This window comes from Gymnodraco acuticeps, unplaced genomic scaffold (genome assembly GCF_902827175.1).
Source record: "Gymnodraco acuticeps unplaced genomic scaffold, fGymAcu1.1, whole genome shotgun sequence".
Taxonomy (NCBI): Eukaryota; Metazoa; Chordata; class Actinopteri; order Perciformes; family Bathydraconidae; genus Gymnodraco; species Gymnodraco acuticeps.
In genome coordinates, this window is record NW_022990940.1 from 3,536,009 (window position 1) to 3,558,078 (window position 22,070).

Below are 22,070 nucleotides of genomic sequence, written 5' to 3' on the forward strand. Positions count from 1 at the left end.
CCTCAACACTGCTCTGCAGCTGGAAAATGCATGGCTGTTAGTTACAGTTTAAATCGCCCGTCTATTTTCAGACACTTCAGAACTATTTGTATTGATTATGTACTTGTCAGTAAGCAGCCAGATTACTAAAATAAAACAACACATTTCAATGTTTACTGGATTTTTCCTGTTTTGTTCTGTGGTAGGAAATCAAAAACTGTGTCATGCACTAAATTAATGGGATTTGCACTATAGGGTATTTGAATAATTATTTTTCCACTGAAAATGAAATAGTTCTATCTATATTTGGAAGGATTACTGCTGGAACTGAACTTAATGTGAATATAATGTTCCTTTTTAAATACGTAGTTTCAGCTATATCCCACACTTCCTGCTAACCAGATGCAATCTTGTTAACCGCACGCCTGGATGCTTGTCACCAAACTTTCCACATATTTGCCTTTTGGGTACAGCTCAGATGCACAACTAAACCTACGCACTCTCCTCCCAGTGAGTGGAGAACCCTCAAAGCCTTCCTTTCATATGCTGCATTATCTCTTTGGCGGTAATTATCCATAAAACTATGCCATCAGATGGTGATGATTTCCAATATGAACCCAATAAATGTGTTTAAAATTTGAATTATCATATTTATGTGGTTATGTGTTACTAATAGTGATTATGTTCATCATGTGGGTAGAAAATCAACCATCCTTATATCGCGCATTCTCACATATTTCTCAGACATTTCATCACACATTTAATCTGCCCCTGTCTAAGATTTCCTTCTGAACCTGTAGTGAAGGCAGAGAGAGGGACAATAACGGATGAGATTATGAAGCATGTCTGTTAAAGCATGTCTGTTTGATCATCATTCTGTTTAGGTGAAGTTCTCTTCTTGGTCTCTTCAGTGCCTGACAGCAGATATATAACCTAATCTCTTCCCCTAACCCTTTTCTTAGGCATGAATAGGGTGGAAATGTGATGGCATTAAGTCGATTTACTCCTTGGTTTGCAGTTTCAGCCTTAATGCCTCTTGGCTCTTCTTCAACACACTCGTTCCATTTAGATTTCAAAAATATAAATGTTATGTTAAGGCTTCCCTATTTTCATTTATCCATCATTTTAAGTTCATGCATATATTTACTCTACAAATAATGCTTGTTTATTTGCAGCTCCGTCTCTCCAGTGTCAGAGATATTGGAAAATCAAATACAACTTGTGTATTATCTTCAAATACAGAGGATATCAGTGACAAAGGGCAAGATCTGAGGCCGTAAGACATTCTTTGTGAGTTGTCTCTGACATCGTTTTGATATTTCACGTTTACTCATCTAAACCTTAATTTAGTACCTCTCGCCTGTGTTGACATGCAAAGAAAAGCCATTATGATGTGCCTTTGCATTTCAGCTGATGGCATTTGAAAGCTGCTTTAAAAGACCTGTCCTTATGCAATTATTGAAGAACGTTTGTGATGAATTTATGCGTTTGAACTTAAGAGAGTTCAGCTTATCTTTGAACTTTTCGCATAATAATGATGAAGGAGATTAATTTGAATGAACTTGCGATGATATATATATTGTTAGTCATGTCAGAATTCAGTTGTGTAAATTTGATGGCAATTTGTCCTTATGATCATGATCTTATTCTAAGAATTCCACCTACGGTTACATCACTTCAGTATTAAGTATAAAATCATTTGTGCAATAGATTCAGTTTAGTCTGCAGATGTTATAGAACAGGTTTTAAAACAATGATTCCTCAACTTAAATAGTATCCTCTTTTAAATCACATGTGAAAAAATATTTCTATGTAAAGGCTTTTTAAAATGTAATTTAATGCGTAATATATGTTCTTGCGTATATGTAGGTGTGTGACATATGGTCAAATCTACATATAGGGCATTTATGTATTTTGTATATTTTACAAATGTAACATGTCTTCTGAATTTGTATGACTTTATATTGAATTTGTTCTCATTTCCATCAAGTAAGCTTTTAGAAGTTGTACATAAAAGCAGCACTATTATTTATTTGTAAACACTCTTAACAGAGGTTTGGGACATGTAGGGTTTTTACAATAATAGTGTTATTTCCTTTCTGGTTTTATTATCATAAATTCCTGTTTAAATAAATACTGCAAAGGTGCATTCCACATTTTAAATAACTATGCACACTCCCTTCCAACAGCTAATATTATGAGACAGTACAAAAGATAAGTGTTCAGGTGTTATAAAAAAGGACTTTGACAGCGAGTCAAAGGCAGTTATAATGGTGGAACTAGCTAGAGACTACACATGGCAATGTTAAATCCCATTCAGCCTGATGAGAGTGACTCCCAGCAGCACTGAGCTCAGTGGGGGGGTTGTAAACATTTACACTAAGAGCCTGTCCAGTGCACATGGTTGGTGCTTGCCAGCCACCTCGGTATCGAATGTTGTGTTGCATATTTTGTCATTCAGGCCTGTCCCGAAATTGTAGGAATCACACCATCAATTTATGAAGGAGCCATCCAAATGTGACAACAGGCTTATGCTAAATGGAGAAAATAGAGCTAAACATTGTTAAAACACCCCTAGACCCACATGGTAGAGAGTGCTCGGCAGAGAGCTGCTATGCTCCCCGCTGTGAACTGGGAAAGTGATGTTGGTGGGCTTCCTTCTCCATGAGGGCCGCATCGTTCTTGGGCCCCGATTTGAAGCCTTTTTGAAGTCTGTTTCCTGCAGCAGCGTGCCAACATTAATGCTTCCACAAAAGCAAAAATGCTAAATCAAATGAATACACTATACTGTGCTATTCCACATTGACTCCTGAATCCCCTAGAACATTTTAAAAGCATAATTAAAAAAGCTATTCATCTTATATGTACTAAAAGTCACTATTTTTTTAATTTAAAAACAAGGTCTAAAAAAAATATTCCTCATTAATTAATACGGGCAGCTTTTCATGAAAATTAGAAAATGTCTGCTGGTGTAATAAATCAGTTTTTGTCCCTGAGCCGGGAATATATTTTCACACCCTAATTATTATAAGGGTTAGTTCAATAGCCTTATTATTAAGCATCACATATAATTCATAAATATAAAACACAAATAATGGTCCATGATAGAAACAGCAAAATATGTTTGGGATCAATCCTTTATTGTTTCAAAACTCTATCTTTTACAATACAGTCATTTATTGTTACATGTGTTTTTAAATGGGTAATGTACAATGTCTCCTGATAATGAAACACAGTCACAAAGTGTTTCTTTCTACATATCCATATTCTATGATAGAGAGAAGTTTGTGCTGATATATTGACTTAGTTCTGACAGCTCAATTAACTTCCCTTTTCAAATCAACTAAAGCATTTGTTTTTGAAAGTGCATTTTGAGGATTGCAAAGACGACTGTCTGCATCAGCCATAATGTACATTTCAGTATCGACAGAGGGCCACACTGCTTGGTGAGTAACAAACAGCATTAACTACATTTCCAACTACAACATTTATCTGGATAAGTAAATCAAAGAAAATATATCAATATGCATGCCATGAACATTCCTCCATAAACATTTATAATAAATGTATTTTTTTATTTTATGATCTTGATAATGACACAGTATTTTTCCACAAAAGGACAAATGCTGATAATGAGAACTAATATTTAACATCCAAATTTTGTTCAATTTTACACGCACAGGTCAAATGGCAAAATGCCACAGTGTAAAGGGCCATGCCCTGATAAAGTTAATAGCATTGGTCCACAATAACAAATCTGGGTTTAAAGAAAACAAAAAGGTGGTAGCAGGTGGGACTTTGAACTGAAACTGATAATATCATGATGATCTTCTTGAATGATGTCCGTTTTTAAGGTCTTTCGATTTTCAAGTTATGGATGATGACGTGAAGTTTCTGTTAAATGAAGCAATATAAATATACATTTTAGCTCATTACTTTGCTATTATACTTTTCTGTTCCATGGAACAGCTTTCACTCTGTAGAACTTGGTTCCTAAAGGAACCTTGAACCTGTTCTGGGCCTGGTGAAGGAAAGCAGACAAGGAAAGAAAGCTTTGTCAGGTTCAAAACGTGTTAACATGAATATAACAAAATAACTGATCCAGATCAATTCAAATAAATTCATCTAAAACCAGTGTTTAAATGTCCACAAAAAACGGATATCCAAGACAACTGTGTATTTATATGTGTGTATTGGTTCTTAAATATTAATTTAAAAACAAGAAAAACCCCTTGCCCCTGGTAACTTCAGTACCTTTTTCGCCTGGCAATATTCCTTCTCCATCACCTTTCCAAGAACCCACGGCCGTCTTGTAGTCCCTGATGCTAGACGACAAATCAATGGAAGTGTTAAATATATGTATACACAGTCAACAACAATAAAAAGGCTTTTATGTGTTTCATAAAGTTTATAAAGAAAATATAGCAAAATCATTAACCTTTTGTAAATACAGTATCATTGTTGGAAATAAAAAGATGCCTTATACATGAAATCTAATCAACATCTCTCACATATTTATTTAATTAGTTCATTAATAAAAAAATCCATGTGGGTGTAGCTGACCTGGCTTGAGGTCCAGTGCAGTGAGAGACTCTGAGTGGAGGAAGTAGAGGGTGGGGCCGACGGTGAACAGCACGTAGTTGTCATGCCTTTCATCCAGGATGATCAGAACCAAATCGCCTACCTGGAAACTGAACAAAAAGACACACAAAGGCACAAAGGGATGATGACACGACTTCTGCAAACTGGTAACAAAAAACACATTAACGTAATTATACAGTAATGTGTTTAATTGCACCGCATGTAATGATGGTCAGAGTTTCAGCTCAAAACAATAAAGGCAGAAATCACACAAGGCCATGTGTGTGTTTTTTAATTATATTCACTTACTCTCTGATGGCGATTTTGTCTGAATGCCGTGACGACACAGACGACATGCTTTGAGACATCTACAAAGAAAAAGGATTAAGGCAACGTTACCCATGTTACACTGAAGGGTTAACACTGGCTAGAGATGACTTCTAAACATTTGTCATGTTGGGTATTTTCAAGAAATAGACTTAGTAATAAGCATTAGCACTTTAACCCAATTAACAGCATTCTACTGAGTGTTATCATCCTTTGAGAATCACACAAAGTCTGGGAACATTTAAATAATTTGCAAGTATATATCAACTTTAAATATGTTTAACATTACTGTATTTAGTTTTGTTTAATTAAAATGTATTTCTCTACAATGACTAATGACACTAGCTGTTATTTTTCCTTCAATGAGCTCTTTGGCCTGGGTCAGGATTTTACTCTTTGATGCTACTGCCACCTAGTGGAGCAGCTGTGACATAACACAGAGACAATAAATGACTGACCAGTCTTTGACTGAGGCGCTTGTTTTCTTCTTCCTTCATGTGTAAAGTCTGAAACATATATCAGATTGATTAAAGAGAGAAGAAACACCCGGAAACATCCAGTCTCTAAGATGCACGGAGTATATTTACCCTCTCCAGTAAGAGGATGCGCTGTTTCTCCTCTGTCATCAGGAGGTTATCACTACAAGAAAGAAAACAAGATTATTGATCAAGGTCCTACGGAAAATGTTACGCGTGGGTTCTCATTTCTGGTCTTGTATTATTATATAAGTAATGAATGGAAAACTTACTCCGTCTGTTCCTAGCCTGCCTTCTTCACACTGTCAAATGTCCTTCCTGTCCATCCATTTATAAAACTCAACAATCTTTGAATCCTTCTTCAAGAACACAAATACCTTGTTCTGTCAGTGATGGCATCATAGCATTAGATTGAAACTGTTTACACTCACTACAGTCGCCTTTCTGCAGTAAGCTCTTGAACCTCATGTAAACAAGAAACAAGGGACAATTGTGTGGTTCTCCTCTACACAGACTGTACTCAGTGAACTATGAAAAACTCTCTGACCCCCCCATAAAACACAGCCATTAATGAGGTCAAGGCAAAGCATGTGCATGTGTTGCCTTTACTTTTCTTCCGGGAAATTCTTCTGGCGTGTAAACATGGAACAGGAGAAATCACAATCCAACAATTTATCTGACGTAATGTTTATTGGAGTAAAGATGCTTACTGGACGGTCACCATGCTGGCTTCCACCGCGGAATCTATCTGTTCGTCCTCTCCGATGGCCGCCACAGAGGCCAGTCTGTCACTTTCAGACTGCGGCTCAGAGGAGAAAGCCAGAGGCAGAGCTCGAGCTGCAGCTCCTGCCTCTAGGGTCTCCAGAGCTGAGGGGTGAGGGGTGAAGAAGGCCGAGGAGACCATGGTCGTGCTGCGCATGCGGTTGAGCTCCTCCTCCAAGTGTTTCTTCTCCTGCATGACACTAGCTCGGTCCTCGGAGAGCTTCTCTATCAGAGCTGCAAAATGTTGAATAAGTGAGAATTGACATAGCATAAAACCAGAGAAAATGGCTGTTGCTAATTATTGGCAGTATGTAGAGAGGCGAAGTCCCTCCCTTTCCGGGGACCTCCATGGGACCTTATTTCGGAAAAAGTATGTATTGAAGTCAATGGAGAGAGAAAGATTGTCTTTCGATCCCGTTTGAATTGTGCCACGAATTACACATATGATGATTGTCAATTTAAAAGATAATTTTGGAAGTCAAAAAAAGAAAAATGTGTCGTAAAACTGTGAAGTAACACTTTTTTTGTGTGAAACCGCTCAATGAACTACATCTCCCGTCTCGCACCACACACCAAGATGGCCGTCACGTTGCCACATTTAGCTTCTTTCTGTGAAGTGAAAAGTATTAAAAGAGGTGAAAATCACTCCAAGTCTGGGCATGTTGAGAGCTGTACACACACAAGGGGAGTTAGTCGGTTCCGTAAGAGCCAGCATGCGGGACCGGGATTTGTAGTCTTTCTAGTTGCGTATTTTTCATAGTCTTATATTTCAGTTTTACAACAAACTGTGATTTTTTAAAGATTGACAATCATCATGTGTAATTCGTGGCACAATTCAAACGGGATCGAAAGATACGTTTTCTCTCCCCATTGACTTCAATAAATGTTTTTTCCGAAATAAGGTCCCATGGGGCGGAAGTAGATGGGCGGGACTTCGCCTCTCTGTAGGGACAGTTTATATCATTAAAGGGAAACAAACTAAAGCAGAAGATGACCCTCCGCTCAAAGCGCTCAGTTTGTACGGCACTCACCTTTGTCCTTCTCCTGCTGTTGGGTAACTTTATTTAACTGCTCTGTGAGATCATGTATAATCTGCTCCTTCTTCAGCTTCTCTCGGGTTAGAACGGTGTTGAAGTTCGTCTGAAAAAACAAAACAAAAACACATTTAGAGCTTTAAGGTGAACAGGCGTTTTTGTTTCTACAGGGAGTTCAGCGTAATGATGGGGGATGTTTTGTAATTGCTATCAATGCCGATCAGCTGGCAGCCATTGGAGTTACAATTGTTTTGTTGATTTTTATAGATGTTTTTGTTATACTGTTCCATGTCTGATCCCTTCACCATTTATTAAACCCAGTAACAAAACATAAACACATCTAAAATGTAATTATGTGGGCTCAATTGTTATTCCAAAATACAGTTATCACGCCTTGATTGTGTAATGTGTTGACGAAACAAAACTCTTCTCAGCTTCAGCTGTGAAGGGGTAACGGAGAGAACTCTAAAACCACCATAACAGCGCTTCAGAGAGCTCTTTGTAAACAATAAGTAATAATAATAGCTTGGATTTATATAGCGCCTTTCATGAGACCCAAGGTCGCTTTACAAAGAAGAACAGGGGCAAAACAAACATAACAAAAACAAAAGGCAGTCAGACGGACAAAACAACAAATAGATTAGGGGCCAACGGCCTTAGTAACTAAGTGACGAAACATAACACTTTTGGCTGGATAAGAGCAAGTGAGCAATTTGAGAAAAGTAACTAAACAAATTCTGCTGCCCCTGGTGGATCTGCGTAAAGAAATCAGACCGACCAAGATGAGGAGGACTCCAATGAATGGAATATTGATCTGTTGATGTGTAATGGAAAACTTGAATTGAAGTGGCTGAGTGTCAATGTCTATTACATTACATTACATTACATTGCATTTAGCTGACATTTATTAAACATTTAAGTACTCACTTCTATACTGTAATACAATGTCAATCCTCACTGTGTATACCGGTTATCCGGCACTGCTTGAATGGAGCTAAAAAGTGCTCTATAGATACATATTTAGCTACCAGTGCACTTCTTTTTAGACAAAGACATTATCTGAGAAAAGTACAGACCTGCTGCTCAGCGATTAGTGATGTCTTGAGGTTCTGCATCTCCTCATTCTTCCTCTTCTCCAGGAGCTCCATCTGAGACAGCAGGGAGGCCCTCTCCTGCTGCAGCCGCTCCTGCAGAGCAGAGTCGAGAGACAGAGGGGCCCCGGTATCTGTGGGGGCCTCAGCCTGCAGCGGCATCCCTTCATTACTGAAAGGAGCACAACAAAAGAATAAAGGGATTTATATTATTTGGACAAGCAAGCAAAGAGAATTAAGTTTACTCTTAATTAGCAGCAAATAAGATTGTTTACTTATCTAACCTCACATGTTTGTGTCATTTGAAATGCAAGGGGATTTAACTAATCCAAAAACTACATTCAGTTGTCACTTTATTTATATATGTGGGGTGTAGTCAAACATTTACCTTCTTGAGGATTGCGTCTCATGCAGCTCAGCCTCCAGCTGTTTTATTTCCTCTCTCAGTCTCTTCTCCATTTCCTCCTTCTGCTGCTCGATATCTTTAAAGGCATCTTGTGATTGAACCTCAGAGGCCTGTTCCTTTTCCAAATCTTTCTCCATTGCTTGTCTGACTTGCTCTAGTTGTTCGGACAGCAGGTTGTTTTCTGCCTGCAGATCGCCGATAACAGTCCTCAGCTCTTGCTCCTGGTCCTGGAAACTCCTGGCCCGCTTCTCTTGTTCTTCACTCAGAGCGGCCGCTTGCTGCTCGAGTTTCTGTTGCTGCTCGGCGTGGCTCTTCTCAGCTTCCTGGGTGTGGCGCTGCAGGGAGGCGAGCTCGTTGCGAACGCAGATGATCTCCTCGTCGTATCTGTCCACCAGCTCTGAGATGCAGTGGTCCTTCTCATCCCTCATCATGCCCCTCAGCTCTGCTAGGCCCACTTCATGCTCCTCGTTGTTTACATGAAGCTGTTGTTTTATGGCTGCCAGCTCTTCACTGAGGACTGTAGTTGCAGCGTCTACCTGGGACTTCACAGTTTCAGCCTGCTGCGTCTTGGTCTCCTCGAATAAGAGCCTCTGCTCCTCTGTCTCCGACTCTTTGAGGGCGAGCTCCACCTCGACTTTGCAGCGGAGTTCTGCGAGCTCAGTAACACGAGCCTCCAGGTCCTTCATTTGGTTTTCCTTCTCTTTAAGTGCAGTCGCATGATGATCAGCAGCCTCGCTTAACTTTGCACTATTTTCAGCAGCCAGGTGTTTCAGAGCCTCCTGGTTAACCTGGGTAAGGGTCTCCAGTTTGTCTGCATGTTCCTGCTTCATGTTGTCCTCCATCTCCTTTAAATGGGACTGCTCAACAACTTCCAACTCCTGCCGGATCTTCTGCTGGCTCCGTTCAATCTCAAAGTGCAGATTCTCCAGCTGGCTGGTCAGAGATTCTTTTGAAGCCGACAGCGTCTTGATCTCCTCGATTTGCTCCGCGATCATCTGCTCCAGGTTTTCGATCCTACCCGTCCGATTGCCCTCCGTTTCAAACCCATCGCTCTTTCTCATTCTCGAGCCGAGTGAGTTCTTTCTCTTTGCGCTCCATACGCCCTTCCAGCTCCAGCATGGCGTGCTGGACATCTCTGACAATATTCTGGTTCACTTGGTTTTCCTCCGTTAGTGTCTGAACCTGCTTCCCGAGCTCTTGTCTCAGGGAGAGAAGCTCACTCTCGTGCTGCCCCTTTAGCTCCAGTTTGTGGATCTCACAGATGTTGTCCACAATGTTGCGCACCTCTGTGGACATATTGATCAAAACAAAACCAAAGTCCTGCTGTTCCTTTAAAACCACGCCTCTCAAGTGATGGAGGTCATCCTTTACACTTCTAAAGTTGGAATGGGACTCCTCTGCAGCGGATCGGTACTTGTCAATTTCTTGTTTGAGGACAACGATCCTCGAGTTCTCCCTCTCCAGTATCGTGGTGTCCTGCATACGCTTGTTGTCGATAGCATTGATGACTGAAGAGTACAGCGACTCCCCCATCATCTCAGGACTGGTAGGGTCACTGGTTGGGTTTGGAGAGGTCAAGTTCTCTTCGATCACAAACTCGTTGACAGCGGACATGAAGTCAGATTCAGGGCTCTCTACTAGAGAGTCCAAGTCGAGGGAGCCCTGCTGCAGGACGGGGTCCATGTTCGGGTGGCCAATGGTTTCAAAGTCAAATGTTTGCGCATCGATGCTGTCTGGGGACAAGTCCTCCAGAGGAGCTGGGATGGGAACATGTAGGGGCTGGCAGCTGGGGCCCTGAAGGTCAAGAGAGGAAGGGGTTTTGGGGGATCTTTGTGTGGAGGACCCCGGCATGCTTCCAGACTGCGGGGTCAACACAGATGATCTCTGGCTGTAGGATGTCTGCAAAGACAGGGAAGATGAAGACATAGGGACAGAAAGGAAATACCAAACCACAAATAAATAACACCATGTAGAAGAACATGACCAGCCTATCTAAAGTTCTATTCACTGAGTAAACACAGATTAAGTTTGTTGATGAAGCTGTTTTTACCCTTTGTTCATTTAGCAGGTCAGTAATAGTTTGAGACATCTCATCCACACTCTGTGCCGCTTTGACCAGCTGGTGAAGCGTCTCTACGTGCCGATTTAAGGGTTCAAAGTCACACATTGTGGGAACCCTGGAGGAAAAACTGTTAAATTAGGGATTACAAAAAGGTTATAGATTAATCTACAGAAAACATATGCATGAATGGAATCCAACCAAATGAATGTGATTAAAATATGGACACAAACTTCCAAATGTATGTTTTAAATCGTCATCTTAAAAAGGTCCCATGTCATGCTTTTCTGGTTATTCCCCTTGTGTGTTAAGTAGCTTTTTCTGCATGTAAACGGTCTGCAGAGTCACAAACCCTCAAAGTACACCCTGTAGCGAGTACAACTCAAACACAGAAAAGACCTGTCTATGCTGCCCCAGAACGCCTCGTTGGAGATTTTTCTTCAGTGACGTATTTGGGTATAGTGACGTAACATCCGCGGAGCCGTTATGTTAAGTCAGCGGATTGGTCCCGCAAATGGACCAATCCGCGGACTTCCTCACACACACACACACACTCAATCTTTTCTCAGCTGCAGCTCTGCCGATTTCTCCTCCCTGAGACGGCGGGATGCGGCGAGGCTGGGAGTCTGTGTGTGAGCACACACACAAACTCCCAGCCAGGCTGCGGGTGTGTGTGTGTGCTCGGGCTGGGTCTCGCTGTGTCTCGCTGTGTCTCGCTGTCTCACAGACGGCCACTGGGCTCATAGGGAGGGGGGGGGGCAGGAGCTCCAACAAGCCGTTTAGGACAGAGAGTGAATACACATACTATACAGAGATGCTGTATGAGAAACCAACGTGAGTTTGGAAAATTGCACAATTTAAATCTATTCTAGTAGACCTCAAAAATGGAATTATGATAGTAGATTACTGTAGAAGTAGAAATCGCCATGACATGGGACCTTTAAGATAGTTCTAGTAACGTTAGATCACTGACAAGTTAAGTTAAGTTTCTAAAGTTAAGAAAGTATCAAGTCTTTGGACTCACAGAAGGAAAGGCTGCACTTCTGAAGGACAACATGATTTCAAGTACTGCAGGTCATCAACTGAGATGTCTGGAAGTTCGTCGTCAAACCTTCTGGGCTTTCGTGTCTATAAACAAAAGGAAGCAAAAGAAAAGACAATTTAAAATATAGTGGGGATAAAATACATGAGAATACCAAAGTGATCAAAATGCTCTTTGATTGTAGCTTACACAAAACGATGTTGGAGGCCATGAGTCGAGTCCTCTGAACAAACGATTTCTGAGGAAAGACTTCCCTGAAAGGAAACAAGTAAATAGATCAAACTCTGCTGCTGGTTGGATTTCATGTGCTATTTCAAAAGCAAACGGTGCTCTACAATGACAGACACTTACTAAAGAGTTTTCCAAAGGATTCCCTTTTGAACTTCTCCGCCTCATACAGTCGTTTCCCATCCTTGACAAGTGCATAAGCCCACTGAAAAGATTGATAAACAAGATTTTAAGACAACAATGTAATAATCTTGTTTTTGACAAGCTCTACTTAAAAATGTGTATTTTCTAATATAATTAAGCCGTTATAAAGAAAGGTTCCCTTCCAAGGTTAAATTATTCAGAATATTCAGTTTTATTCCTGTTTAAAATTGCACAAAAAAGATATCCCAACCAATACAAAAAATATGTACAGTATGGTCTCTCAAGAGGAGAATCTGTTCAAGACTCTAGCTTAATGTACCTGACAACTATAGTAAAAAACAAAACAGCCCAACAAATGCACCATAAATTGCATTACTGGCTTCCAACTATTTCCCACTCTTACTGTGATTTAGCCACAGCCATACTAAGAGGAAGGACAGCAGCCATGATCAATTAAAGTTTAATATATATGCAGCCTTCTACATTTTTCAAACTGATGATAACGTTTTAGCTTTATGCTGATGCAATGGGTGCGGCCACCAAAATTGCAACTCCTAAACAACCACACATATACTCCTATCGCTAAATAGGAAGTCTCATGAGAAAGTTCCATTAATGAAAAAGATACAGGACCACAATCCCATTTTATTTTGTGAGCACAGGTGCATATTATCACCAATTAAAGCATAAAACACACCAGAAAACTACACATTCAGTGATGCAAAAGAGCTCACCTCTTTGAATCACTTTGTCTGAATGGCATTTAGCACTAACCTCTCTGTAGTGGCGCATAAACATTTTTCTCCTGACAACCTCCACCACCGCCAAGCAGTACATCTGGGGCACAGTGCTGAGGGCCTCCACCACCCTCACTCTTTCCATCAACTCCGTCAGAAGTCTGAGTAGAGCCTGAAGCTTCTCCGCATCCTGGTCCGCATGAAGCATCACGTAACAGCACCACCTAAAGCAAAATCGTAGGCACCGTTAAAGCTGTAAACATGGCACTCTTGATTAAAACCAGTTAAATGAAATAGAACAATCCAAAAGGCATATGTGAATATATCTTTGAACTATGAAACAAACACATCGAGGAAATGGTTTATGGTTTTACTTGAGTCGGACTTGAAGGTTGTTTGCAAGTTCTTGTTTGGCAGTGGTGCACTTCTTCTTAATGTCTAGCAGCTTCCTGTGGTTGTTGAGCATGATCATCAGCTGGTTGGTGTGACTCAGACACAGGTCAGGCAAAACAGATGTGTCCTTCAGGTTTTCAGCACGCTTCTGGTTGGCCAAAAATCCCTGCAAGAGATAACATGGAAGCAAAATTGATAACGAATGAAGAACTCTGAGAGTAATTTGACAGTGTTTATCTGTTTACGTACCTGAGCGAGTTCTTTCTGTTCATTCACCAACTTCTTACAGCTTGCAATCATTTGGTCAAGAGCGTACAACCTGTCCTCGAGCCCCTTGATGGTTTTCATGTTTTGATTATCTAGCTTGGCAATTGTGTCACGACAATCTGTCAGGAATGGTTGAATTATCCGTGGATCAAGCTGAAAGGAATAATATTTGAGTAAAGACGTGGGACTTTTTCAGACAAAATTAACAATGACACATTTGTAACACTATTATGATGACATGTCTATTTCTACATCTGTGACTCACCCTATTGATGGAGTCAAAGCATTTCCTCACGACAGATTCCACATCATTGGGTCGGTCTTGCACGTTGATCCAGTCTAATAGTGTGACATTGAAGCATGACGGGTTGGTAAGCTCTGCACCATCATCTTCATCATCGTCATCCTCATCATCTAATAGTGCAGATCTAAGCCCACCACTGTCAGTCATTTCATTTGTTTCCTGGTCTCCAGTTGGTTGACTTGGAGCAGAGTTGAATGTTGATGGCTTGGGGGGCCGCTGTGCATCATTTGGGCCGAGCACAGACTCTGTGGATTTCTCTTCCTCCGTCTCATCTGAATCCTTTCCTGGGGTTGAGCTGGACTTCTCCATGCTCTCTTTGTAACTGTGTCTTGTTAAACATTCCAGCAGAGGTATTCTCGCCATGACAGAAACTGATGTCCCTAACCTGCAATCGAAAAATAATGTGCATCAAGACATAGTTCATCACGCCCATTTCCTTTGAGCTGATATAAACCATAACTGGAATGTATTAATTGTTATTTCCTTCTTTCAATTGAAGTAAGATTTTAATATAATACCAAGTGTTAATTCTAAGCAAATGCGATAACTTGTATTTGAAGTTCAACACTGTTGAATGAGATTATAAAAGTATGAAATATAATTTACACTTACTTTGAAAGTTTAACCTTAATTTGTTCCAAGTCATGTTGATAATTTACGTATGAAGTGTCAAATTTCACGAGCAACTTCTGATAAGACAGAGTGCAATCGTCCAGATTAGCCATGATGGCAGCCCAGCCTTGGTGTTGAAGGTGTTCATCATGAACCAATCGTTCACAGAAAGAGCAAAGCTTCTTGGCAACTTCAAACATTTCCTGCAAAACAAATAACAAAGTCAGGTCAAGTAAGGAGCATTCCATAGTTAAAGGGTTATATACAAGGATTGTATGTGTTTATCTCATAAAGGTGGTGCACATGACAGGCAAACATTGCAGAGTAGCTTCATAAAATATATAACTACCAGAGCAAGTTGTGTTCGTGAGGCAACAGTGTGAAAGACAGCTGGCATCAGTAGAGACTCTTCCACCTTAACCTGAATCTCACTCTCAATCGAGAAGGTGGTCTTAGGGATCGTTGGATCCCTGTCACACAAGATCATCTCTTTGTTGAACAGGAATATAGGGTTTGTTTCCTAAAGATCAACATAAAAACATTAGTAATCAGGCAGGTTTTCACATGTGCAACCTGTAAATCTTTAAGGCAAACAAAACAAACTGTAATCAATTAAAAATTGTATACACTTACAGTGCCAGCACTGTAACTGCAGACCCGCCTCTCTGCAGCCATACAGTCCCCTCCATTGACAACAAGGACTTGATGTTGGATTGCGATCTTATATTTGGCTTGGATGGCATGTTTAAGCTCCAGTACACTGAGGCAAAAGAATAATTGATTTAAGTCACAACAGTCAAGACTTACTGACCACCATTTCTGACTAATATTGGTAAAATGCTCTCTTACGTTTGGACAGCAAGATCAGTGTCAAATGTCAATGTGCTGCCATTGTTGACCTGGAACACATACAACTTCATGTTGAATCTCCCAGAGTTCTTCGCATTTGCCTATCTCGCTCATTTAGTCATACAAGGCCAACCTGTGAAAAAAAAACATAAACATGAGATATCTTGTAAAATCCTGTTTTACTTTTTACAGTTTCTATTAAGTTTTCCTTGCTACCATTTAATGAGTTTTGCTGAGCCGTGATGCTGCCAACCACAATGAGATAACGCTAAGTTGATTGATACCTTTGTTGTACATATGTGTATAATTACGTTAAAGGATATAATTACCGTAGTCTCCTTCCTTACATATTTTAAACATCAAATCACGAAAGAAAATGTCGTAATGTAAGGTACATGCAATCTCGTGTCTACTGAACAACTAGCTTAGTTAGCTGAGTCACCATGTCGTTGGTTACTGAAAACAGTGAAGTTTTAACATCCAATAAGAAGTCACGTAATATGTTGGTCTATTGCAAAACAAAGGCATACTTTCAAGACAGAATCACATCGTTGACATGTGCTGATGTCTATCTGGTGAGACGTCTACGGTGATAAAATACCGAGTTATACAAATAACAGAACAGAGTTAACGCTTACCAACCACCAAACGTTAACTGTTTATGTTTACCAGCTAAGTTGCTATCCCAGTCACTGGCAATGAGTGGATGTTGGTTAGCACATCGCCGTTAATAATTGTGTGCACGTCTGCAGACCTTGTATCAATAAGGGTTACTAGAGTCTAAATGTTTACTGTTAGTAGGAGTGAAAATACGGACACTTATATACCCTAGAGGCCTCCGGTTTGTCATGGTTACAGTGTCAAAGAAGGGGCCACCAGCAGCTACATGGCCAATAACAACCCGCAGACGAAGCTAACTGGCTACTAGCTAACACAGCTGTCAGGCTAGCGCATGATTCCCAACATCGATTAATTTGACAAATGTAATAAAATTAGCCAAAATAGCCAACATCATCTGCGAATACTTATATCGGTACAATGATGACATTCTGCATTTTATTAATTACATTAATGATTTCGTTGTCCTTACCTTACTTTGCTCGCATCTCACTGTTCTTGGTCTCCACCTCTCCTAGGCGATACGGTTAGCTAAAAAGCTAGCAACAGAGCTAGCTAGCTAACCTATTTAAGCTTGGTATACATAGAGCTAGTTTAGCAAGCCACTTGGCTACCGTTAGCCAGACTACACAAGATTACAAATAATGTGTCATCCATGGCTGATTGTACGGAATAACTTTATGGATGTAAAAGATATATCCAATTTGACAAACTACAGCCGAGATGATGTAACAGACGGGCAAAACCACCAGTTGTTTATCTCAGGTAGCTAACTACGCTAACACCCTCTCAGTCTGTTTTGTTGTTGTCATCTGCTGATGGGCGTTACGTAGACGATCCACCCACCCGAAACCCCAGTGTAACACAGCTATTTTGCAAACTAAATTAACTAACTACTCATATATAAATATACAAAAATGTTAACATATTTGTTAAGTACCGTATATTAAATGCTGAATGTTTATATGCATGCAAAGTTTGAAGTTTGTACCAGTCTAATAAAAAAGAAAATGTTTACATTTGAATATAACTATTATAAATGACGTTTTTGCCTCATTCACTTCATTAAGCATAAATAATTACATTATTGCATATATGACTATAATTAAATTAGAATAATGTAAATGTTACATGTTTAATTAAACATTTGTAATGTATATAGGCTATATGTTTTAAAACATTCCTTTATTTATTCCCAACTATTTACTGGCTTGCCATAACAATGCTTTCCGTTGTCTTTTTAAATCATAGAAATTCAGAGACAGAATCAGATAAAATCTATTATTTTACATTTTATTTACCATAATACAGTTTATATTAAGTGTTTTACATACAGACGTATTCTTAGTCAAAGTGTTTGTGTTGCATACAAGACATATAAACCTACTATATGATTCATTAAGTTAATAAAAGATGTGCACACTAGAGAATAAGTTCAAAATATCCGGCTCTTCCAACTGTGTCGAGTTTCTTTGCTTTCGTCACTGGACTTCAAGGTGTATTCTGGGAAATTAAAGGAAAAAAACGCTGTCGAGTGTTTTGCTGCAACATGAGAAGGGGTGTGGTTAAGGCCAGGCTGCAGTGTGTGGACGATCCTATTATGCTGCAGAGAGGAGGTAGTTTAGGGGTTGTTTTGCATTAAAGGTGTTTTTTTTAATTATACGTTTTTCATTGTCATATAACACGTGTTTTTAGGGATTCGAAGACGAACAGTAACAAAAATACATATACAATCACCCCAAGTTACAGCAACTGATTTTCAATATCTGAGTGAAACCCCTAAGGTTCAAGGTTCTTTATTTGGTATATAAGGAAGGTATGCAACTAAACTTTTCTTACATCCCCCGAACAAACATCAATAGGCCTACTGTTTTTTGTATGGTCCTTTTTTATAGGTGGCTATTGGCATGTCTTTCATCGAGCCCCTGAGTTGATTAAAGTTTGATTTTACTTGATATGATTATTGCAGACCACAATTAATGGACTGCTGTAATTCATCCCATTTTGCATCGCAACCTTTGACAGCAACCTTTTTAGAAAGTACAAATGCAATTGCTACCAAGTGGATAAAAAACAAAAAGCCCCAGTCCCCAAATGTGTCGTGACATAAATTGAATAATAAAAAGTATGCCTTTACCTCCAGTACAACAGCAAAGTATAGGGCTAATAACCTTTCATGTATGATTTGTATTTATTCATTTTTTCCTTCCTTTTATTTTATTTATTACTACCCTTTAATTTATTTATTTTGTTTGTTTTTACTGCTTTTTATTAAATTCTACCGTGTTGTGTACTGTTTTATATTGTTCCATGCTCACTGCTTGTAGCACACAGATTTGAACTCAAATATGAAGTGCATTATAAATGAAACCCATTATTATTATTTGTTTTTTTATTATTTGCCATTTAGATAAACTGACCCTTAAATCTTTGTAATGTTTTATTATACAAACGTCCAGTAGAAGTCACTGTTGCACAATCAATTATTTCACCCAACACATCAAGTGGAAACAAATGGGTGTTACCCTTTTCTTTATCTTCTTATTATCCCTCACACCACCATATATCACTTCAGTTAAAAACTCTCATTTTTTACCTACAGTAAACTCTTGTAAAGTACATGAAGTCATTGTACAAGAGGTCACTATAACCCTTAGAAAGGCTCCACTCCTGTGTTGTAACCATATACTGGGTTGTAACCTTGAGCTGCACTGCATTAGTAGTAAATAGGAAGCAGTTCATTAACCAGGTGATCAGGGTATAAAACCCCAAACAGAGCTTGTTTAATGAATGTGGGAAACAAAAATGCCAAAATAACCATAAGGTATTATTATTACCCCATATAAGCACATGGTATATGTGCAAGTGCTAGTGTGTCTATTTGTTGCCAAAAAGTCATTCCCGGACATGTAAATGTATGGTATGTTATCCTATTTAGTGACGTATGTCCGTCAGTTATAGACCTCAGCGATGTCTGACTCTCTTTGGGAACTATTTAAAATGTTTTAACACTGTAACACAACTACAGAAATCCTAATGCATCATTTTCTGAAACAAGCATATTAAAATGAAATGAAATATCTATATAAGCATTTTTCACAAACAAAGTTTTAGTTGTTCAAGGTGCAGGGTCTCCAGGAACCCCAAACAGCAACATTGGGGTTACCTTCTTGTATGTCCCCACATTTTCTCAGTGTTAATTTCTAGAATTGTACGAACTAAAACGAGATACTATCGGTAGACAAACGTGCAATGCAATCTGTGTTGAGTATCATTTCCCAAGGTCCTTTAGAGTTTTTTTAATTTGAGTGGGAAAAAAGAATGCCTTAACCATTTGAAAATATAAGTAACTTGAAAAATAATAGGATAAGTAATTTAAAATGTTAAAACATATATATATATATATATATATATATATTGAAAGAATAGAAATTGAAGTTGTAGTGAGCAATAGAAAAGAGAGAGGAGCTGAAACAGCCAGCGGCGTTACTGGCCTGATCCAGACGCAGCTATCTGAAATCTCTGTGAGGCCTGGGCTTATGAAGGCGAGTGGCTCTCTGTGCCGCTCTGGTTACATCTTATATACTGTCTCTGGTTGCATCCTTTGATGGTAGTTTAAACTAATGTGTCTGGATTGCGGGCTAGAGTGCTCAAACGCTAAAGAGAATCAATCGGGACTCATTCCTTCCTACTGCAGTTAGTGCAGTTTAACATGATGCTGTCTCTAATGTGACTCAATCAGTATGCCCTCAGACATAATTGAAACAATGTTTTGTTTACCTTTATTAAGAAACCCTTTTTACTTTCATACATTCCTGTTTGGCATGATGTTTGTAATTTATGAAATATTAGTATTTATGTGTTATGCGTTACGAGACATGTTAAGGGAGTGTTCACCCAGACTTGAATGTCCTTTGAAAACAGATCACTTCACTATGTGTTTGTATGTGAATGTAAGAGAATTGCCTTCTGTTAAACTGATGCTCAAAAAATAACTTCAGCTATATCTAATGAGTATACAACTCAAAAGTAAATGGGGTGTCAATAACATCAGCTTTAGATTATTTTTCAATTTCACCATTAACATTACTTTGCTCCTTGTTGTGTACAACAGAAGTCACATGTATTTAGTTATTGAGATGTCAAATGAGTGACAGGACTTGCCCTATACAAATAATTGCCTGTAAGTAAAAGTGAATGGCCGTGGTTTTACCTTTTGGCCTGTTTATCCTTTATTTAAACTGAAAGTCTTGTGGGGGTCAAGATTTACCCTGCAAGAAAGAAGAAACAAAAAGAAACAATCTAAATACATTTTAAAATGTCAAATGGTATGAGAGATGTTGAGCTGAAACCCAGACAGGAAACTCAACTCATGAGAAATTATAAGAAAAAAGAAACAGTGTGTCATTGTTTGAATTATGTCTGACTACTGTGGGTGTCAATGACGCACAAGAGTTCAAATGAGGGGTAAGGGGGCACAATTGATATCATTATTATACATTTAATAATTATATAGTGTTTATATGATTTCACTGCCTTATTTGTCCTAACTGAGCACAGACACCTTCATAGTAAATAAATAAGATGATCAAATTCAAGTTGAAATATAACTCCTTCCTGCTGTCCTCAAGCAGCATCATAACCACAAGAGTCCATTGCTCAGCTGCCTCTGTGCATTTTAAGTTGTGGTTTTTCATCTGATCAATACAAATGGTATTTCACTTCATTCAGTTTGCATGATACATGCAGAATATGTTTCTCTCGACTCTTCCACGGTTGATGGATACATTCAAAATGATGAGACCTGCTCCAAATGATCTACAGTAAAGCCTTGTAATCTGGGTCTGTTTAATAGTGACACATGTTTTAAAGACTAACCTAATGCCGCAATGATTTATCAAGATAAAGAGAAAAATCAGCCAGAATGATCTGCAAGTTGAGAATCAATAATTCAGACAGGTTTAATACATGTTGGCTCTCTCTCTCTCATTATTTTCTCGCTGTGCCTCAGTGAAACTGTTCTGGTATTCATGGAGCCTCCCAGTGTCCGGGGGCAGTTCTCAGAGGCTCCGCAGATCATTTGGATCAAGACCCCAAATGAGTCAATTGGGAGATACTATGCTCGAAAAGGTTAATCAATCAATCAATCAATCAATGTTTATTTATATAGCCCAATATCACAAATGTTACATTTGTCTCAGTGGACTTTACAGTTTGTACAAAATATCAGTATGACAATACGACACCCTCTGTCCTTAGACCCTCACATCGTACAAGGAAAAACTTCCGAAGAAAACCCACAGTTTAAAGGGAAAAATGGGAGAAACCTCAGGGAGAGCAACAGAGGAGGGATCCCTCTCCCAGGACGGACAGACGTGCAATAGATGCCGTGTGTAAATTGAAAAGATAATACATTTGCAACATAGGTAGTCCAAATGTTTGGAAATGCATGTGTGTATAATAGGAAGATGAATCTACGAGGATATCCATCCAGGACCTATGATCCAGGACCACAGCCACGACTCAAGATCCAGGACAGAGGAGCGCAGGATCATCCATGACTCCGGATCCCGGCGTATACAGACACCAAAATAGTTAGATCATTATGCAGTGCTGTGAAACAGACTTAAACTGACATTTAACTTATTTCATATAATGACATTTATTCAAACAAAAAAAGAAAGATAAGATGAAGTGTTAATCGTAATTAATCACAAAGTGTTTACTCTTGTTTTCTTTCTGTAAGTGTTTGATGTAGATTTGTGCTTTCATTTGTAAATGACTAAATAATAATGTCTGAAAAAACAATTAAAATGACATTTATTCGCATTCAATAACATTTTGGCCATCATCAAATAATATCTGATTTATACACTGCTGTGAGAAATGACTTATTACATAAAACTGTGTTTAGTTTAGTGTATTTGATATGGACATCACAGTAGCATTAGAATTGTACCTTACATGTATTGACAAGAAGCAGATGTGCTAGTGTCTTGTGATTGTAGTGAAACTCTAATAGAATAGAATATAACTGTTCACTGGAGGATTTTTAGAAAAGAAGTTCAAGTAGAAAACATACACAAAAGTAAGATCAATAAATACATCCGCAGATATACATTCATAAAATACAGACATGTCTGCAGTATTAGGTGTGAAAA

At 39.0% G+C, this 22,070-nt stretch overlaps 1 protein-coding gene across 1 annotated transcript; it reads right to left on the bottom strand.

The window, feature by feature from the left end:
* Window positions 1-3,098: 3,098 nt before the first annotated feature.
* rb1cc1 (RB1-inducible coiled-coil 1) lies at window positions 3,099-16,731 on the bottom strand. Its single transcript, XM_034234593.1, is given in 24 exon segments — window positions 3,099-4,000; window positions 4,234-4,304; window positions 4,543-4,670; window positions 4,870-4,928; window positions 5,346-5,393; window positions 5,475-5,526; window positions 6,074-6,359; window positions 7,157-7,265; window positions 8,236-8,422; window positions 8,639-9,675; window positions 9,677-10,555; window positions 10,707-10,833; window positions 11,740-11,843; window positions 11,947-12,011; window positions 12,109-12,190; window positions 12,904-13,090; window positions 13,241-13,425; window positions 13,509-13,679; window positions 13,792-14,215; window positions 14,443-14,645; window positions 14,792-14,962; window positions 15,076-15,202; window positions 15,292-15,424; window positions 16,382-16,731. Coding segments are annotated over 23 exon segments (4,851 nt in total). The 5' UTR covers window positions 15,363-15,424; window positions 16,382-16,731; the 3' UTR covers window positions 3,099-3,922.
* Window positions 16,732-22,070: the final 5,339 nt, after the last annotated feature.